At 42.7% G+C, this 19,395-nt stretch overlaps 1 protein-coding gene across 2 annotated transcripts in view; it reads right to left on the bottom strand.

Annotated features, from left to right (window-relative positions):
• Positions 1 to 200: 200 nt before the first annotated feature.
• The window catches only part of BTD (biotinidase), an 84,729-nt gene continuing 65,534 nt past the window's right edge, over positions 201 to 19,395 (bottom strand). For both annotated transcript variants that reach the window (XM_077491372.1, XM_077491371.1), the window contains 2 exons: positions 11,001 to 11,150; positions 201 to 1,483 (listed from right to left, as the gene is read on the bottom strand). In XM_077491372.1, coding sequence (XP_077347498.1) covers positions 320 to 1,483; positions 11,001 to 11,150 — 1,314 coding nt within the window. In that variant the 3' untranslated portion in view covers positions 201 to 319. The remainder of the gene's footprint in view (positions 1,484 to 11,000; positions 11,151 to 19,395) is intronic.

The raw sequence follows: 19,395 nt of genomic DNA, 5'->3' as shown, positions 1-19,395 counted from the left end.
CCCAAAGATGCTGCTTCCATTACTTTTTTTTCCCATCCTGCAAGGGCACCGCCCCAGTGTGAAAGCACTCTGGCTTGAGAGGCGCTTTACAGGCATAATATTTAGCGCTAAAACACCTAAAAGTGCCCCAGTGTGAAAAGGGTCTTATATGCAAGCGTTGACACTGCTTGGTAGAAAAAAAGTTTTGTCTAGAATTCCACTTTATTTTTTTAATACAGTTAGTAAAAGTATCAAAAACACAGCTTTTGAATAACATTTTTCAATCATTTTCTGTTTTCCTCATAAGTCTGTAGCAACACTCTAATGACACATGTAGAGACTAGTCCCTTTCGTAGTATCTCCCATACAATGCTGCTGTCACTAATCCCATCTTCATTGTCTCTTTGCTCATGAAACAGTTATTATCCCTCCAGCCCCAGTGGTCAGGTAACTGTAGGTTGACTCCTGATGTAACGATCATGGGAAATACATACTTGGTACTGAAACTGCCCCAAAGGTGAAAGGTCAAGATACTACTTGCATGAGTCACTTCCTGTCCACACGTTGTGATATTTGGACCCCCACATTTTACCAAGGCACAAATCTGAAGGGAGTATTGACCATGAACAGTGTGCAAACCAATAAATACCCCCAAAGCATACAGCTCATTGGAGGTATTCTGTTTATGATAAGTCACATAGCAGCAGAGCGCCTCATCACACACTTGTACTGTCCCTTCACTTGTATTCAGGGGGACAAATGTGAAGTTGTCGTACATCATCTCTGAATTAAATGATGCCTTCTCCCAAGCTGATTCTCCACAATGTGCTTTTCTGTCTTTTAAGTGACATGTCTGAGAACTAGTATGGAGGACATTATCTTTGAATGTCTCACTCTTTACACACGACACCTGATCTTCATCCCCTGGGCACAGCTCTTCTGATGGGTCCACTGGAACTTTGGCGATTATAAGCTGATCATTTTCACTGTCCATGTCATAGTAGTATGAAGAGCCCATTGGACTGAATATTCCACTTCCAGTCATACCCAAAGTTGTGTGGTGGATGTTAGCAGCTAGAATATTAACATTGAACCCAGTGGCAAAGGCTCTCTGAATCTGAATGGAAGACAGAAGTGGCAATTGGTTCATCCAAGCTGTTGGGTACACTAGGTGTTTCACGTGATGTTTTTCAATAAGAGTAACAACTGGTTCATAAAATAAGATATCAAAGCACGTAAAAAGGCCAAACGTGGCAAAGGAGGTATGAAATACAACATGTTGGACATGCGGAGGTGTGTCAAATCCATATTCAAAATACAAGTTCTGTTTAAAATAGCTGGCCATCAGTGTGCCATTGTCACTAAACACAACATTCGTGTTAAAGTGGTACCTCCCATCAGTTGGGCACTTGGGGTCCACATGCTCACAGGGCACTTTAGTTCCTAAGTTCGCCACCACAAACATTCTTCCTTTCTGTGCCATGCAACTGAGCCGCTGGAAAACCTGAATGAGAGAGCACAAAGTACATAAAAACAAGCAATTAAAAACGTTCATTTGATTATTGTGCTATACAATAATCTGGCTAATATTTTAACTGAAATCTAGATAAACTACACATGTTCTCCAATTAAATACAATTCTGTGATACTTTAAGAAATCAACCTACCGTATTTGTAATTAACATACATACAGATAACTTCAGATTGCAGAAGACATCCCTGGCCAAAGGGTGTCAGTATGTAGAGTCTGGCACCTGGTTAGATTTTTATGGACCATATTTTTGCTCTGTGTAATACTGGTGTCAGATGAATGGATGTAAATGTAAAATCCAACCATCTTAAAATATTTTGCAGGCGCAAGTGCGCCTGTTTAGGGCAACAAAAATAAAGATGGTCACAGTGAAAGTACTTGTATGCTGGGGCTCTGGGGAAAACTTAGAAAAACACATAGGGAACATACACAACTAGAGACTTGCTGGGATATGTGGTCTGCCGATTTGCTGGTAGACTCCAAGTACATGGACTTCTCTGTTCGATCTTTGCCCAGCATGGATTGTGCGGGTAACCTGGGGCAGCCACAGTTAGGTATAGTTAGGAGAAAGTCGTTATTGCATGTTATACGTGTTGTGCCAAGTTTACATTAAAAGTTGATTCAACTGCTCAGAGCCTGGTCTAAAGTTACTCAATGGGTACATGTGAGGTCTTGGCATATTGCTAGAGAACTTGAGTCCATAACCACAAAATGAGGTATGTGTAACATCAATACAACAGTGGTTCATTCAACAAGACAAGAAGGAAGAACAGCAACCAGTCGTTGGCATGGTACCTGGTTAGGTGACAGGTTCTCTGGTAGCAAGGGGGTCGGTGCTTTGACTCCCTCCCTAGCTGGCCATCTCTGCGGGTCAATGGGAGTGGACTACAGAGACCTAGGCCTGGTCACTAGGTACGGAAAGAGAAGAGTAAAGTGAGAGCATGTATGAGGTCTGCGCTATGAGCATGATGGGAGTTCATTTTATTTTTTTTTTAACTGGGAGTGAGGTAACAGAGCAACGCTGACTGGTGGCTCAGCCTGTCCCTCCGAATGCAACACATACATCAGTACAAGTGTGTAGGACATGGGATAAAACAGCTTAGGGAGGAACTTCGTACATTGGGTATTATGTACATGTGGCTCATCTCTCAGTTTGGAGGCCACCTTAATGTTTGACTTTTCACATAAACGTGGCTACCACCTGGTCCTGGGAATTGGTGAGCAAGCCTTCGGGCAAAGTATTAGCCCACATGCAAGGATTAGTGACCCTGTTACACTTTTGATGTAGCCCAAAGAAACCACCTGGGGGGGTAGGCCTCTAATGTGACCCCTTGCTTGGTGCCCGATGAGGAGGGGAAACATGGAGGACGTAGCAACAAACCTATCACCCTACCCTTACATATAATCAGACTAAACTGCTCTATTGTTTTAAAGCCTGGACTTTCCTAAACTTCCACTAATAAAACACATGATCAAATGATCCAGCCAAAAATTGTTACACCTGGAAACTATGATCCACTGTCTAGGGGCAACTTAAAGCTGAACTTCTGCCTTACCTTCAGTCTAGCACAGTTGTACAAGCTCCTATCCTGTACCGAAATCATTACTATTATTACACTGCACACAGTAGGCTTCTCACAGTGTGCACTGAAAGATTAAATAAAGCCTAATTTCCAGGCTAGAGGAAGTCCAGCATCATCTAACACTTTTCTCCTCAGCCTGACTGTCCTTGACCCATCCCATTTAGTCATTGGATTTTAGTTCTTACCAATTAGGTGCTTAGGTAGCTGGTCCAGGTAGGTGCATGGAATGATCATGGCCAGCAAAGCTACAGGCCATAGACACAACATCCAGCAGTACAAAACAAAGTAGACACTTCAATCAATGCTCTTGTATACTGCACAGAAAATAATGCATCGTGAACCAGGCAGTTGCAATTCAACTGCTCAAATTCTGCGCTATTGTGAACAAAAACAAAATAAGAAATATACACAAAGAGCAGCTCCTTAGAAAAGTGAAAAAAAACACCTGTGGAGTGATAGCAATGATTAAGGGCGCTCTGCAAAAAACATTATTCTAAATCACCAATTTGCAAAATATTTACTAAACCACTAAATTAAAATGGCTGTGAAAAAAATGCTTGAAACAATGTGGTGATCACTAAAGTAAAAATATGCACATATATAATGACAATAATAATACTAGATAAATAGTGAACATTAGTGAACCACCATAAATAGTAATGATGCTTGGCAATGTAAAGTCCCAATAACGTGTCTCTACAAAGAATGAATTCAGCCGAATTCTACCGATCCGGAATATGGAAAACAAATAGTAATCGTGATATAGCAACGATTCGCAACAAGTCGGGAAAAAAGGCTTGCGACTCCCTCCACCATACACGTAGAACTACACCAGTAGTGAAGATACAAGTCCAAACTGCTTACCAGATCCGTTTGACCACTTTAATTAAAAAGTAAGTCAAACAACGCTTGTACAGGATAATGACTGCTCATATGGATACCGATGCAAATGATGGTAGATGGTGTGTCTCTCCTCACAGACTCAAGCGGCAAATGTGAAAAAATACAAAAAGATCCGTAGCATAATACTGACTTTAATAAAAAAATAAGTAAAAAACATACAGCCAAAAGGCTCCTTACATGGTTATGTGCCTGACCTGGCACTGGGACTGCTCGCTCTGACCGAAAGAATCGCTCTCCAAACCAAGGAAAAAAATCCTTCCGTATTCGATAATGGCGTGCGTTCCAGGCCTACAGACCGACGAACCAGAGGGCCGGAAATGGCGTAGAATAGCGTGACCAAGTACCGCTCTGACGTACGTTTCGTTGTTAACGTCTTCAGGAAGCAATCATTTGCATCGGTATCCATATGAGCAGGTATTATGCTGTACAAGCGTTGTTTGACTTACTTTTTAATTAAAGTGGTCAAACGGATCTGGTAAGCAGTTTGGACTTGTATCTTCACTACTGGTGTAGTTCTACGTGTATGGTGGAGGGAGTCGCAAGCCTTTTTCCCGACTTGTTGCAAATCGTTGTTATATCACGATTACTATTTGTTTTCCATATTCCGGATCGGTAGAATTCGGCTAAATTCATTCTTTGTAGAGACACGTTATTGGGACTTTACATTGCCAATTATCATTACTATTTATGGTGGTTCACTAATGTTCACTATTTATCTAGTATAATTATTGTCAATATATATGTGCATATTTTTACTTTGGTGATCACCACATTGTTTCAAGCATTTTTTTCACAGCCATTTTAATTTAGTGGTTTAGTAAACATTTTGCAAATTGGTAATTTAGAATAATGTTTTTTGTTGAGCGCCCTTAATCATTGCTATCACAGAAAATAATACATTAATATGCTGTATAACAAGTTAAGGGGCCAATCGACCCGTGTTAAAAAATATGCATTCATTTTCTGTGGACTGTCAAAATCAATAAGCATAATGACAAAATGATACCACATCTATAGACCAAAGTATCCAATGGTCCAATGAGAAAAAGGCATTCAATTATTTTGGCACTCAGAAAAACCACCAAAGATTCATTCACCTAATATAAGAGCTTGTCTTGCATCTCTTTTATCTGCACTTAGTTAAACAAAACAGCATGGTTTTGACATCCAACTAATTAATTGAGCTTGTAATGTACTTACTCCTTTTGATGTTGATAATGACATCAGCAAACATGTTGTCACTGAATTAAAGCTTCTGAAGTGTGTTTACAGCTTGTACAATCTCAGGCTTTATACTCTACTGCATACTTGATAATATCCCGCAGCTTCCTACAGTTTCGAAATTTCAGAGGCAGGAAATGGTGATAACATGCAAGGTTTACCCTAAAAAATTTAAATCATACAGAGGAAGACCCACACTGTCTCTAATTACCAAGCTGACAATGCATTTGTGCACCAAGCAAGTGTTCTGTGAAAATGTATTCTGCTCTATTGGGCTCAATAGATGCCTACAGATAGGAGAGGACAGTCTCAAATCCAAAAAGCAGATACCAACAGGGCCACAAGTTGCTGTGATGTGAAAAGAGTGAATCAGACAGCTATTGCCTTAGTATCCACCAATAAACCAACACTCGCAGTTTCCTGGTATCCTATACAGTGTGTTCTTCTCTCCTTAACCCTTACTAGTCATGTAAAAAAAAACAAGTTTACAAGTTAATAGAAACCTCTGTTGTGCTCTGAAGATATTTTACCCCAAGGGTGGTTGAAATATGCCTGGCCATACAACTTCTCTCTAAAATCTATAGGCAGCTTAAAGTGGTTGTTAACCCACTACTACAAAATCATCTTATCCACTCTGCTACATAAGTTCCCCTGTGCCTGTGTTATGTAAAAAATATGCCCATCGGTACCTATATGAGAGCGACTCCCAGCGCTCAGGTGCTTCCTCTCCTCTGCCTGACAGTTCCAGTGGGCGGGGCCGAGCACTGCTGATGACGTCAGCTGGGGAGGAGTGAAGAGGAGAGAAAGCCGAGGGGTCATGTGATCGCAGGGAGCCGCTCTCATATACAGTGCCTTGCAAAAGTATTAACCCCCCTTGGCATTTTTCATGTTTTGGTGCCTCAGAATCTGGAATTAAGATGGATTGTTTGAGGATTTGAATCAACATGCCCATAACTTTGAAGAGGTTTTTTTTTTATTCTGAAGCAAACAACAAATAGGACAAAATAACAGAAAGTCAATGTGCATAACTATTCACCCCTGTAAAATCAATACTTCGTAGAGCCACCTTTTGCAGTTCTCACAGCTCCAAGTCACTTTGGATAAGTCTCTATGAGCTTGTCACATCTTACCACTGGAATTTTTGTCCATTCCTCCTTGCAAAACTGCTCCAGCTCCTTCAAGTTGAATGGTTTGCGCTTGTGAACAGCAATCTTTAAGTCTTACCACAGATTTTCTATTAGATTGAGGTCTGGGCTTTGACTAGGCCATTCCAACACATTATATGTTTCCTCTTAAACCACTCAAGTGTTGCTTTAGCAGTGTGTTTGGGGTCATTGTCCTGCTAGAAGGTGAACCTCCATCCTAGCCTCAAATCACACACAGAGTGGTACAGGTTTTACTCAAGAATATCCCTGTATTTAGCACCATCCATCTTTCCCTCAACTCTGACCAGTTTCCCAGTCACCACCATGTTTCACTGTAGGGATAGTGTTCTTTGGGTGGTGTGATGTGTTGGGTTTGCGCCAGACATAGCATTTTCTTTGATGGTCAAAAAATTTAATTTTAGTCTCATCAGACCAGAGCACCTTCCTCCATACATTTTGAGTCTCCCACATACCTTTTCACAAACTCAAAATGTGCCATTTTGTTTTTTTCTGAAAGTAATGGCTTTCTTCTGGCTACTCTGCCATAATGCCCAACTCTATGGAGCGTATGGCTTATTGTCGTTCTATGTACACACACTCCAGTCTCTGCTGTGGAACTCAGCTCCTCCAGGGTTACCTAGGTCTCTGTGCTGCCTCTGATTAATGCCCTCCTTGCCCGGTCCATGAGTTTTGATGTGCGGCTGTCTCTTGGCAGGTTTGCTGTTGTGCCATGTTCTTTCCATTTAGTTATGATAGATTTGATGGTGCTCTTAGGGATCATCAAAGATTTGGATATTTTTTTATAACCTAACCCTGACTTGTACTTCTCAACAACATTGTCCCCAGCTTGTTTGGAGAGTTCATTGGTCTTCATGGCAGTGTTTGGTTAGTGGTGCCTCTTGCTTAAGTATTGCAGCCTCTGGGGTCTGTCAAAAGGGGGTGTATATGTAATGACAGATCATGTGACACTTAGATTGCACACAGGTGGACATCATTTCACTAATTATGTGACTTCTGAAGGTAATTTGTTGCACCAGAGATTTTTATGGTTTTCATAACAAAGGGGTTGAATACATATGCACATGCCAATTGTCAGTTTTTTTATTTCTGAAAAATAGTGATATGTATATATTTTTCAAATTTTACTTCACCAACTTAGACTATTGTGTTCTGACCCATCACATACAATTCAGTTTAAAAAATATATATATTGAACTAAAGGTTGTAATGTAACAAAATAGGTAAAAAGCAAAGGGGTGAATACTTTTGCAAGGCACTGTAAGTACTGATGGGCACAGGGATGCCTATTATGTAATAGAGGGGATGGGAGGGGATTTTTTAGTAGGTATGAGAACATTAGGAACGGGGGGCGGGGACTGTCATGAGTTGACAGGCATGGAGGGGAGGGGAGGACACAGGAGCACAGAGGAGACAGATAGCAGGCTGCGGATGACAGAGGCACAGGCTCTGACCACGGTGTCAGGGCTCAGCGGCACTGACATTTTGTGGTCAGCATACAGAGGGTAGGGCCGGAACCAGCAGGATCAGCCAGGTACTTCAGGTGATGCAGGGGGCCAAATGACACAGCAAAAGCACTATGCTGTATAACATGCTTTAAAGAAACAGGATCTTTTTTGGGGGGGGGGGGGGGGGTTAATAAACGCTTTAAAGTCTAGTACACATGGGTCAAATATCTCCGGCCCTTTTGTCGAAGGAATATGACCAAAAAAGGTCTGGAGATTGGCTCTCGGTCAGCCGGAGTGTTCTGGGAAGGGGCCACTCCCCTATCAGAACACAACAGAACAGCAGGGGAGATGACTGTAAGATTATCAGATTGTTAGTACAGCGGTTCCTCCTGAGCTGTCAGTTATTTTTGAGAACAGACAATTTTTATTGATTATAGTTTTTCAAGGTAAAACAAAGACAGCACAGGACATTCAAATTAGCAGAGGACAAAAAGGACCAGTGTAGAAATGATAAAACAACAAAGGTAGTGTAAATGAACCCCAAAATAGACTACAAAATATATTCTCGCCTAGTGTAGGGATGACATAGTGAGTACAACAAACTGACTTCCAATAAAGGAAAAAGGGTGCAGTGGCTCAACTAAATCCCATCTGCACTAAGGTATTAAACCAAATATCAAAAGGCACTATTCTTAAACACAAAAGGAAAAATAGAGAGCTGTCAGTTTGTTTTTGTTCAGCCCTGCTGGGTTGGATGAAAAATATTACAAGTGTGTACTAGGCTTAAGACTTCACATTTCTGAGGCTACAATAATGCAAGCCAGGGAGCAACCAAGACACTCAATGGGATTTACTAAAACTGGAGAGTGCAAAATCTAGTGCAGCTGTGCATGGTAGCCAATCAGCTTCCTGGTATTTTATCAACATCTAATTAAACTAGCTGAAGTTAGAAGCTGATTGGCTAATATGAACAGCTGCACCAGATTTTGCACTTCCCAGTATTAATTAGGGCCATTTCACATGGGCTGTCCCATCAGGTCCGCCTGTCAGTTTTTCAGGCAGACCTGATTGGACCCTCCAGTCTCCTCTATGTAGCGCATGGATGCATGTCCACTGACACCTGCCGCCATCTGATCTTGCCCGCCAAAAACACACGGATGGTGGTCCTATTTTCCATCCATCCAGCGGATTGGATCAGATGGAAACGGACAGACAGTCCATTTATACCCTATTTCCCCATAGAAGAGAGTGGGACTGTGTGAAACGAACCCGTCATTCGCCTGTTCTGCGTGGATCAGCAGACCGATGCCCTGCTGAGCAAGCAGATTCTGTTATGCGGAGGCGCCCGTGTGAAAGGGGCCCAAATCAACTCCATTGAGTCACAAAAAACACATGGGCAGCAGAAATAGCATGATGTCTTTTTAACAGACACATCCTGGGACCACTTGGTTGGTTATAGCTAAATGGAAAATATTTTTAAAAGAACACATATTTTATGAATTTAGCAAATTTATAATGTCTCTCATCATTAGCAACTTACTAATTAATTTCACAAGTTGTTTAGACTTGTTCTTTTATAATGTTTCCACAATATCTTATTCAAATTGTTCACTCTACAATACAATGTACTCTGCTTTCACTAATATATGTTTTATAAAGCAGATTCATAGTTGGTAGGGTTGAATAATGACACCAGTCCATCCAGTTCTACCTGTGTGGGTGTGTGTTTATGTCAATAATAATTCCCATATCCCTGTATGTTGGGATCATTAAAGCAGAGCTCTACCCAAAAAAGGGAGCTCTGAATGAATGAGCTCTAAGTGAATGCACACTGCGCTGTGCATGCGCAGCTCAGCACGCATTCTCAGCATGACGAACTCCCACAGGCTTGTGCAGGGTGACTTCATTCTGCCACTGGCCAATCAAGAGGCTGAGCATCCATCACCCAGAAAAAGTCAGAGGAAAAGATAACAGTGGCCAATGAAGGATTTACCCACCACATTGCTGGAATAAGGAAGTGAGTATATTTAGATTTAGTTCTGCTTTAAGATAAGAAAAACTGAGAAGGATGAAGTCCTTTTCAAATTTTTTTTCTTCTGGACCTGGATGGACCTGGACATAGGTGGGTATAAACTGATATCAGGGCTGCATAAAGCTTCCGATCAAGTCCGCCTGAAAAGCTGACAGGTAGACATGATCAGAAAGCACCTGTGAAAGAGCCCATTTGCAGATCAAACTTCTAACTTCTCTCTGGCTTCACTTGCTGCACACTTGTTCTAGGTCAGTGAAATGCCGAAATTGTAGACAGCCAAGCAACTAGGATTTTCAGAAGATGGTCAGAACTTGCAGTCAACAATTTCTAATTTGCAAGGCCAGCCAATACAAATCAGCCTATGTTACAAGGAATTAGCCATGTGTATTCTGGTCAAGGCACAACTGTCAGATTGTCTTAAAAAAAAGCTCTTCTAATGACTTGTGTGCAGCATAGTAGCCAAGTGGTTAGCCCTTCCACCTGGTAGCACTCACATCATTGGTTCAAGTCCTAACCATGGCAATACCCGCTTGGAGTTTACGTATTCTCCCTGTCCTTGCTTTGGTTACTCCAATTTCCTCCTACACTCCAAAGAGATGTTGTAGGTTAATTGGCTCCTATCTAAATTGGTTCTAATATGTGTATATAGTGAGTTAGGGAGCTTAGATTGTAAGCTCCTTGAGGGCAGGGACATATGTGAATGTACAATATTTATGTACAGCGCTGTGTAAATGGTCAGCGTTATATACTGTAAGTACCTGTAATAAATAAATAGAAATGACTGCTTGAATAGGTTTGACAAAAACAATTGTCCTGCTCATTAGTTCTTAGGATCTAGAAAGCAAGTTGCCTATTTGACTGATATTACATTGTACTAAAAAAACGAGTGTTGATGTTTGCAATGGAGTTTGAAGTCCCATCTTACTGTGATTTATGGAACACCATCTACTACAGTCACTACAAGCACCCATCTATTACCAAGGTCGAACACTAAAAGGAGTGCGGTCCACATTCTTTTAGGATCTGTAAAAAGATTACACCAAGAATCCGACCCACCCATCCTTTTATAAAAACTGGATGAATAGGAATGCCGGGGTGATGAGGACAAAAAAAAAAAAAGAGTGAATGTCCTCAAATTACCTCCGTATCCTTGAACTTGTCTGGCTCCACGCATGGATTCCATGGCAGTAAATGGGAAGGAGGGAGGAAATCCAGGTACGGGTAAATAGACTTTCTGCTGTAGTTAAAGCCGTGGATGCCATCTTCAGGAAAGACGATGATCTGGACACCCTGGAATCCCAAACAGGAAACATTAATAACCATTACAGGAAGAGCTGTATAATATGGATGCAGCATGGAAAGTTCAGAATACTCTTTGTTTTGCTATGGAAGTGTGAAAATAGTTTAATTGGGATTTTTTTTATATAAAAGGAAATATGAAGGACTAAATGGTATATGGTACAGGCAGATAAAACCAGAAGGCTGAATCTAAGCCACCATGAAAACTTGCATCTTTAATAACCTAAAAAGTAACATTACTTTTGTTGAGAAAACAAACATTCCCCTCTGGGTGATCTACGTACATTATAGGGATTTTAACAAATGTTGTTATTCTGTTTGTCTGTGTCCATGTGAAAATGAACGTTGATGGGAGTAACTTTATAATTATCAATCAACTGCTGCATTTGCAGGATTCTAATGAGGAAAGTGGCAGGGCCTACATCCCTTTTGACATGATTTCACTTTGGAAGTATATCACCAAAAATGAATTTTTTTGCAGCGGATGCCCAAAATCTGACTTGTATTTTAATGCAAACATCTGAGAAAAAAAAAATATATCACACAGGATCACAAGCAGGAAATTACATTTCTGGTAGAGCATTCTGTAAACCAACTGTGTACAGAAAGCCTCCAGGTTACATAGTTACATAGTTAGTCAGGTTAAAAAAAGACATAAGTCCATCCAGTTCAACCACAAAAAAAAAAAAAAATTATAATAATATCATACAATCCCATATACCCAATTCTATACCCACAGTTGATCCAGAGGAAGGCAAAAAACCCCAGCAGAGCATGATCCAATTTGCTAAAGCAGGGGAAAAAATTCCTTCCTGATCCCCCGAGAGGCAATCGGATTTTCCTCGGACCAACTTTACCTATAAATGTCAGTACCCAGTTATATTCTGTACACTTAGGTTGTCATATTGCATTTTACAGAAAATGACAGCACTGCAGATTGAAGCTTAAAACAAATTTTTAATAACATTCAGTTACTATATGATTTGTGAGAACTTAAACAAGTGATTTGAACAAAAAACATGAATTCACCACGGCGCCAAAGAAAAAGTATGCAAAACAAATCTTGAAAAATATAATAAAAATTAGAAAATTTAAAAAAGCCGCTACTTATGATATAAACCTAATCACCTAAAAACTAGAAGTGAACAGCAGTGCTAAAAAGAAAAACAATTGATTAGAATGGTAAAACATAGCCAAAGTCATCAACCTTTAAATCTGTTAAACAAGTGTTAAGCTCTTAAGGCCAACACCGTAAACCAAAGAAAAAAAAGGTGCAGATTATGGAAAAAAAAAGTGTATGAAAGTCCACAAAAAACTCACACAAATTAGTGCAAAAGATGCCAAAGTGCATGGAAGCGGTCCTCCAAAGAGTAATGAAATCTTAACACATCACCGTGAGTGTAGCAAGCACCCTTCCCTGTCAGTAGTAAACTCACCAAAGTTTTTTGTCTCACTTTCGCGTGTTTGGCAGCAGAGCAGATACCCACAAAAGGGTTAATGACTTCAATATGCCACTCGCCAATTGATAAAATACAAGTGTAACATGCTCACATAAGGGGGGAGATAAAAGAAAGCTCCACTAGTGCAATACATCTAAAATCCTAATCCATTTATTGCATAAAATTTTCAAACGTTGCACTTACAAAATTCACATGCATCATGAGCATATATACACACACACATATATACACACATACTTTATAACTTTTTTTTTGTTTAATATTTTTTCCCTTTAAAAAGGGAAGTATGGCCAAAGCTTTTTTGGGCCATACTTCTCTTGTGAATCACATAAGTACATTTATTATTGCACTCCTGAACTCCAGGAGACATAAGATATCCATCATTCAATACTACTGAAACGGGTGGTGACAGACCACATTATGTGTGTGTGAAAAGACCCTCAGCAAAGGAGCTACAGTGCAAGATATGTCAGTCCATTGTCTATTGGCCCCTTTGCAAATAAATTTGCATATTTGTAAAATACAAGCACACATGTTTAGGTGTCCGTTATGATCAAACACATGATCAAACAATCGGGTGGAAAAGTCCGGCAAACTCAAGTCCGCCGGACAATCCCCCCCGTGTGTAGCCTCCGGCGTACTTTGACCCGAAAGTATGGCGGACTTAGAAAGTAGTTTTGCACTCCAATCTTCCCGCCGGACTCGCATTTCGGCGGACATTCCGGCCGTGTGTATGCCAGTCCACGGTACTTTTGAAATGAACGGACTTTTCCCACCCGGAGAAAAGTCCGCTCATTTCGAGCAGGTCTCCAGGTAGGCGGGGCCCGCGAAGGAGACGTCGCGGGCCCCGCCACCTGGTATGGACTTAAAGGGGAACCCCAACGCCAAAAAAAATCGGCGTGGGGGTCCCCCCAGGTCCACATCAGACCCTTGTCCGAGCACGCTACCCGGCCGGCCAGGAGAGGGGGGGACGAGAGAGTGCCCCCCCCCCCCTCCGAGCCATACCAGGCTGCGTGCCCTCAACATGGGGGGTGCCTTGGGGAAGGGGGGGCCGCGCGCCCCCCCCACCCCAAAGCACCTTGTCCCCATGTTGATGAGGACAAGGGCCTCTTCCCGACAACCCTGCCCGTTGGTTGTCGGGGTCTGCGGGCGGGGGGCTTATCGGAATCCGGGAGCCCCCTTTAATAAGGCGAGAAGACCCCCGAAGACGAAAGACCCCCGGAGTTGTGCAATAAACTATTTTATCTTGTGTGTTGTGTTTTTTTTGTACTTTATTTTACAGGTGAATGGGTAGGGGTACATTGTACCCCATACTCATTCACATAGGGTAGAGGGCCAGTATCCGGGGGCCCCTTATTAAAGGGGGCTCCCGGATTCCGATAAGCCCCTGCCCGCAGGGACAAGGTGCTTTGGGGTGGGGGGGCCGCGCGGCCCCCCTTCCCCAAGGCACCCATGTTGAGGGCACGTGGCCTGGTACGGCTCGGAGGGGGGGGCGCTCGCTCGTCCCCCCTTTCCTGGCCGGCCGGGTAGTGTGCTCGGACAAGGGTCTGATGTGGACCTGGGGGGACCCCCACGCAGATTTTTTTCGGCGTTGGGGTTCCCCTTTAACTCCATACCAGGTGGCGGGGCCAGCGACGTCTCCTTCGCGGGCCCCGCCTACCTGGAGACGCGCTCGAAAATGAGCGGACTTTCTTCCGCATGTGTGGACGAGTCCGTTCATTTCAAAAGTAGGGTGGATAGTACGGCGGACTTAGTGCGTCGTATTAGTCCGCTGAAAAAGTGCCGTGTGTGAGCAAGTAGCCCGTTCGGAAAGTCCGACGGACAGTCTGGCGGGAAGTCCGCCTGACTAAGTCCGTCGGATAGTCGGCTACGTGTGTACGCGGCATTAGGTGAATTTTTTAGTGGTTGCCTTAATACTTGCCATCTGATTGTGATCTACTGTTTTAAGGGTGGGCATTTAGGGGTTGGCAATACCACAGATAAACAGGACAACCTGAAACATAATCCTATGAAAAAGAACAAGCAGAAGATGATGGGAAAGTAGTAACAGAAGATCTGATCATTTAGAAAGTATTTAGAAAGAGCCGTGAGCTAATTTTCTCCACCAACACAGAAATAATGAATACCAATGAGTAGACACTGCTTTGCATTATTTCACTGTGGGATTATGGGAGCGTTGCCAGCGCATGTGACTAAATAGTAAACACGCAAGTCTGATCATTATTTACAAATGTTCAGATCTGTTCTTGTATGGCCAGCCCATGAGTGGCTCAATAACAAAGTTCACTATAATATCCCACTGCTCCATTGTACCACATGATGAGAACAATTAAAGCCGCTTTCTCTATAGCCCACTATACCAAGGAGGTAAGAATTCCTTGCAACATAGTTTGCATTCCCTATTCTTAAGCCAGGGGTAAGCAACTTTTCAGAAGCGGAGATCTCCCCGCACAACATGGAGGAAATCAAAGGGGGGTCCCTTTAAAGAAAAAATCAAAAAAAAAAAAAATCAAACCCCAATAAAAAAAATACAGCATAGTTCCCTGACATGCCCCCCACAGTAGTGCCCTCTGCCCTCCATTCACCCCCTACCTCATAGTGTCTTCTTCCTCTGCATATCAGTGTCCTGCCCCCCTTCACATAACCCCCCTAACTGTAGTGTTCTATGCCACCCCGTCATAGTAGTGTGTTCTGCCCCCCCATCACACCACCCCCACACAAGTGCCACCTTCACATCCCTACCTGCCCATAGTGTCATCTGCCCCCCTTTACAAACCCTCACCATTTAGTGTCCTCTGCCCCCTCCCATAGCAGTGCCCCCTCAAGCAGTTTCCTCTGTCACATTACCTCATCACCCCCCCCAAACAACTGTAGTGTTCGCTTCCCCTTTGTCCCTTTCACATCATATTCACACCCAATGTAGTGTCCTGTGTCACCCCCCTCTTTCCACCATAGCAGTGTCCTGTGGCCTCTGCCCCACTTCACATCACTTCTCCCTGTGTTGTCCTCCGCACCACCATTACCATGGGTGTGCCCCTTATTAAATTGGTAAAATAAATATGTGTATATACACTATATAAAAGTGTACATTTATTATTTATTAATAAATATATTTTAAAAAGTGCATAAAATAAAAAATAACTGACCCAAAACCATGAATACACTAGATCATTGTATCAAACATACTATAAAATCTGGATTTGTTGTTTTATTTGTGTTAATGCAGAGTTTTTTGTTTTTTTTTGCTCTGTGTGGTAATTTCTTTAAATGTTTTATTTACTGGATGGGGACCATGTCCTGTTTTTGCTGATGACAAACATTTAACATTTCAGTTGGGTTCATAGAACTGAGTACAATATGGCAACATCAGCGTTCCAAGAAAACAGAGCTAGAAACAGAAAATCCATCAATGTTATCAGCCAAGTATAAAGAAAGCATTTCTTAGTTATATGTTCACATTTTCCAAAGCCAAACCAATTAATACAAAAATTCTGATAGTAATTCCAAACTAAAAGGGTAAATATAGTTTATTTCTTTAGGCTTAATATACACGGGATGTTTTAAAACCTCTCCTGAACGATTTAACTTGACAGATAGTAACCGACGTTTAAAAACGTCTGTTATGCCGCTTTTACATGCCGTGTTTGTGTTTAGAAGCTGTTACAGGTGTTTGGCGTTTCAAATGCCTCTGAACATCCATCCTGAATAAATTTTTTTAGTTTCCAAAAAAATGCTTCTAAACTCAACTGCCTTGAAACACTATAAACAGCCCTGTGTACATGTGCTGATAAGATAACAGAGGAGAGTTCAGGGGCAGCTGAAAAAAAGCCCAACTGTTCCTAAACGTCCAGTTACCAGCAGCAGTGTACATGAAGCCTTAGGCCTCATGCACACGAGACGCTGTTAAATGCGTGTTCAGAGGCAGTTGGAAACTTTTTTCAACTGCCCCTGAACTCATTCAATGTTATCCTATGTGTCCATGTACAGTCTCGTTTGCCGTTTTTATGCAGTTGCGCTTAAAAAAAAATGGGTTCAGACGCAAAAATGTCCACGTTTCAGATGCAAAACGCGGCTAAACACAGCACCCGCGTTTAGCCGCGTTTGCGTTTATAAGCGTTTTTAAAGGAACCCAATTTTTTGGACCTGAAAACTCAGAAATATGATGGAAAACCATAGAAAACAATAAAAAAAGTAAAAAAAAAACGTTGTAATTACTTTATATAATTCATAGAGCGTATTTACTTTGTGATACACTCCCATAAAATCTCTAGTGTTTCCAGTAGCTTGGACAATGAGGAATGCCTCCACTTCTTTGCCCCAAACCCTCATACAATTTCTAATCTAATCAGTGACTCCACCTAGTCTGGCCAAACCATAGCATTGTCTTTTTTTCCACATAGAAAAACCTGCATACCAATGTGTAGTCAGCCCCAACCCCCCACCATGTTTCCATGTTGAACATCCATCCTTCCTGTCGCATCATGGCAGCATACACCTATGGGTTGTGGCTCCGCCCCCGCAACCTGATAGGACCGTTTAACTATTAAATCTTGAGAGGGCTCCTGCTTCAGCATTCTCCTTTTTTTCCTCACCTGAGAAGACCGGACATCACCCCTTACCGCTATCGCCCCAGCCAGGTTCAAGCCTCTCCTGGGTGGAAGTCCTACCTGTACAGCCTCTAAATGAGCTTAATGGAGGAATCCCCACTCTGATGGTCTCAGGGGTATCGTTATTTATCTTTACAAATCTTAAACAGATTTATTATGCAGCGGCCTCTAACCTGTGCTTTCTAGGTATTTTCTGTTCCTTTCCTGTCAAGCTCTGTAGAACCTCGCTCCTCGGGCGCCGATGATTGAACTCCTCTGCGCGAATGCGCTGGCGTTCAGTGCCTCGTTGTATTGCCGGTTCGCCACTTTCCAAAATGGAGCCGAACGTCGTGGGACATTTCTGCGCATGTGCGGGATGACGTCGGCGTTACGACGGCATTAGCGCGGGGTTTAAAAATGGCATTTTTGCTTTGTGTACCGTGGCTGCTGCTTCACGACCAAGATCGTCTTCGTCATTCCGATCGTTTCTTACATATCGTTCCCTTCGGATCTCAGGTCAGTCTCTTCGTTTCTAAAGTTCTTTTTCTGCAACTGGCATATCTCCCTACCTGTCTTTGCACACTGATTTCCGTTCGTTTTTAGGATTCACTCTTCATGGAGGCCGCTGCCCCAGCAGACCATTGCCAGCCTATTAGGTAAGTGGGGTCAACTTGGTAAGTACGAAGAGGAAAAAGAGAGCCTGTCACTAACGCTGTCTAAATTGCACAGCCCTATCAGGTCATCCAGATCGTCGCACTCAAGGCGCTCAAGAAGAAGCCGCTCAAGTCATAGACGGGACCGAGACCATAGCAGAAGCCGCTCAAGGCGCAGAGAGAGCGGAGATCACAGGAGGAGGCGATCAAGGTCCTACTCCCGACATGGACACTCCTACCACAGAAGATCCCCTACTAGCAGACACTCATCTCACGCTCAAAGTCTCCATCCCTCTGGAAACTCATGCTGGGTTTGTGGCGCAATAGCACTCCCAGATAAGCTGGCCTGTCGTTCATGCTTCAATGAAGCAACAAAAGACAGGGAATTAGATCCTAGTACTCCAGCTACTGAATTGCCCCTCCAAATCGCAGGGCCGGAAACTAGCAGACCTTTGCAAGGCACCACATCTGCTGTTCCCTCCACTTCAAGGATGTCAGATCCTTTGTCAGATAATGAGGACACTGACGCCTCTAACGGCTTCGACTTCGCACTAGTTGAACCCTTCATTAAATCAGTGAAGGAAGCGATCAATTGGGTGGATGAAAAACAAACTCCTCAGAAGCTGAGGAAATATTTTCCAAATCTCAAGAAAGATCCTGAGACCTTCCCTTTTATTGAGGAACTAGAGGATTTGATTAAAGAGGAATGGCAAAAGCCGGATAAGAAGATCAGTCTAACTAACAGGTTAGCAAAACTTTATCCCCTGAAGGAGCCTAGTGTCACTCCATTAGTGACCCCGCCAGTGGTGGATTCTTCTCTGATGCGTCTTGCCAGACATGTGACACTTCCAATCGAAGATGCGGTTACATTTAAAGATGTACTAGATAGGAAAATTGACCTAGATCTGAAAAGATCTTACCTATCAGCAGGAGGCGCATGCAGACCAGCTGTGGCCCTAGCAGCTGTGGGTAGAGCCATTTCCAACTGGTCCGCCAATACCGAGAGACTGGTGTCAGAAGGAGGGGAACAAGAGAAGGTAATCTCAGCCCTACAGGAACTATCTCTCGCAGGCGACTTTGTCGCAGAAGCCTCTGTAGATATAATTAAATCTACATCTAGAGCAATGCTGAGCTCAGTAATGGCCAGAAGGGCACTTTGGCTGAAACCCTGGTCTGCAGACCCATCCTCGAAGACAAACTGGTGCAAGATTCCCTTTGACGGAGCAAATCTCTTTGGAGAAAAGCTAGATTCTGCGATTTCTAAAGTTACCGGGGGAAAATCGGGTCTGATCCCTTCAGATAGAAGATCTAAACAGCAAAGACCGTCAGCCCCCAGACGTAACCTCCCAGACAAATATAGGGAGGCAAGATCCTATAGACCTGGCAAGGAGTACAGGAGAAACTGGAAGAACCCTCAATCATCCTTCCTCAAGCTCCAGAAAGCCAAGACCCCTACTTCAGGGGATCAAAAGTCTTTTTGAAGGTGCGCCCGCCCAACCAACTGTAGTAGGAGCAAGCTATAAGGGAAGTTCCTCTA

Source organism: Lithobates pipiens, unplaced genomic scaffold (assembly GCF_037356315.1).
Source record: "Lithobates pipiens isolate NorthernLeopardFrog02 unplaced genomic scaffold, aLitPip1_a1.2 Scaffold_19, whole genome shotgun sequence".
In the NCBI taxonomy this organism is placed as follows: Eukaryota; Metazoa; Chordata; class Amphibia; order Anura; family Ranidae; genus Lithobates; species Lithobates pipiens.
The sequence above is the reverse complement of the archived record's forward strand: the minus strand, read 5'-3'. Positions and strand labels throughout refer to the sequence as shown.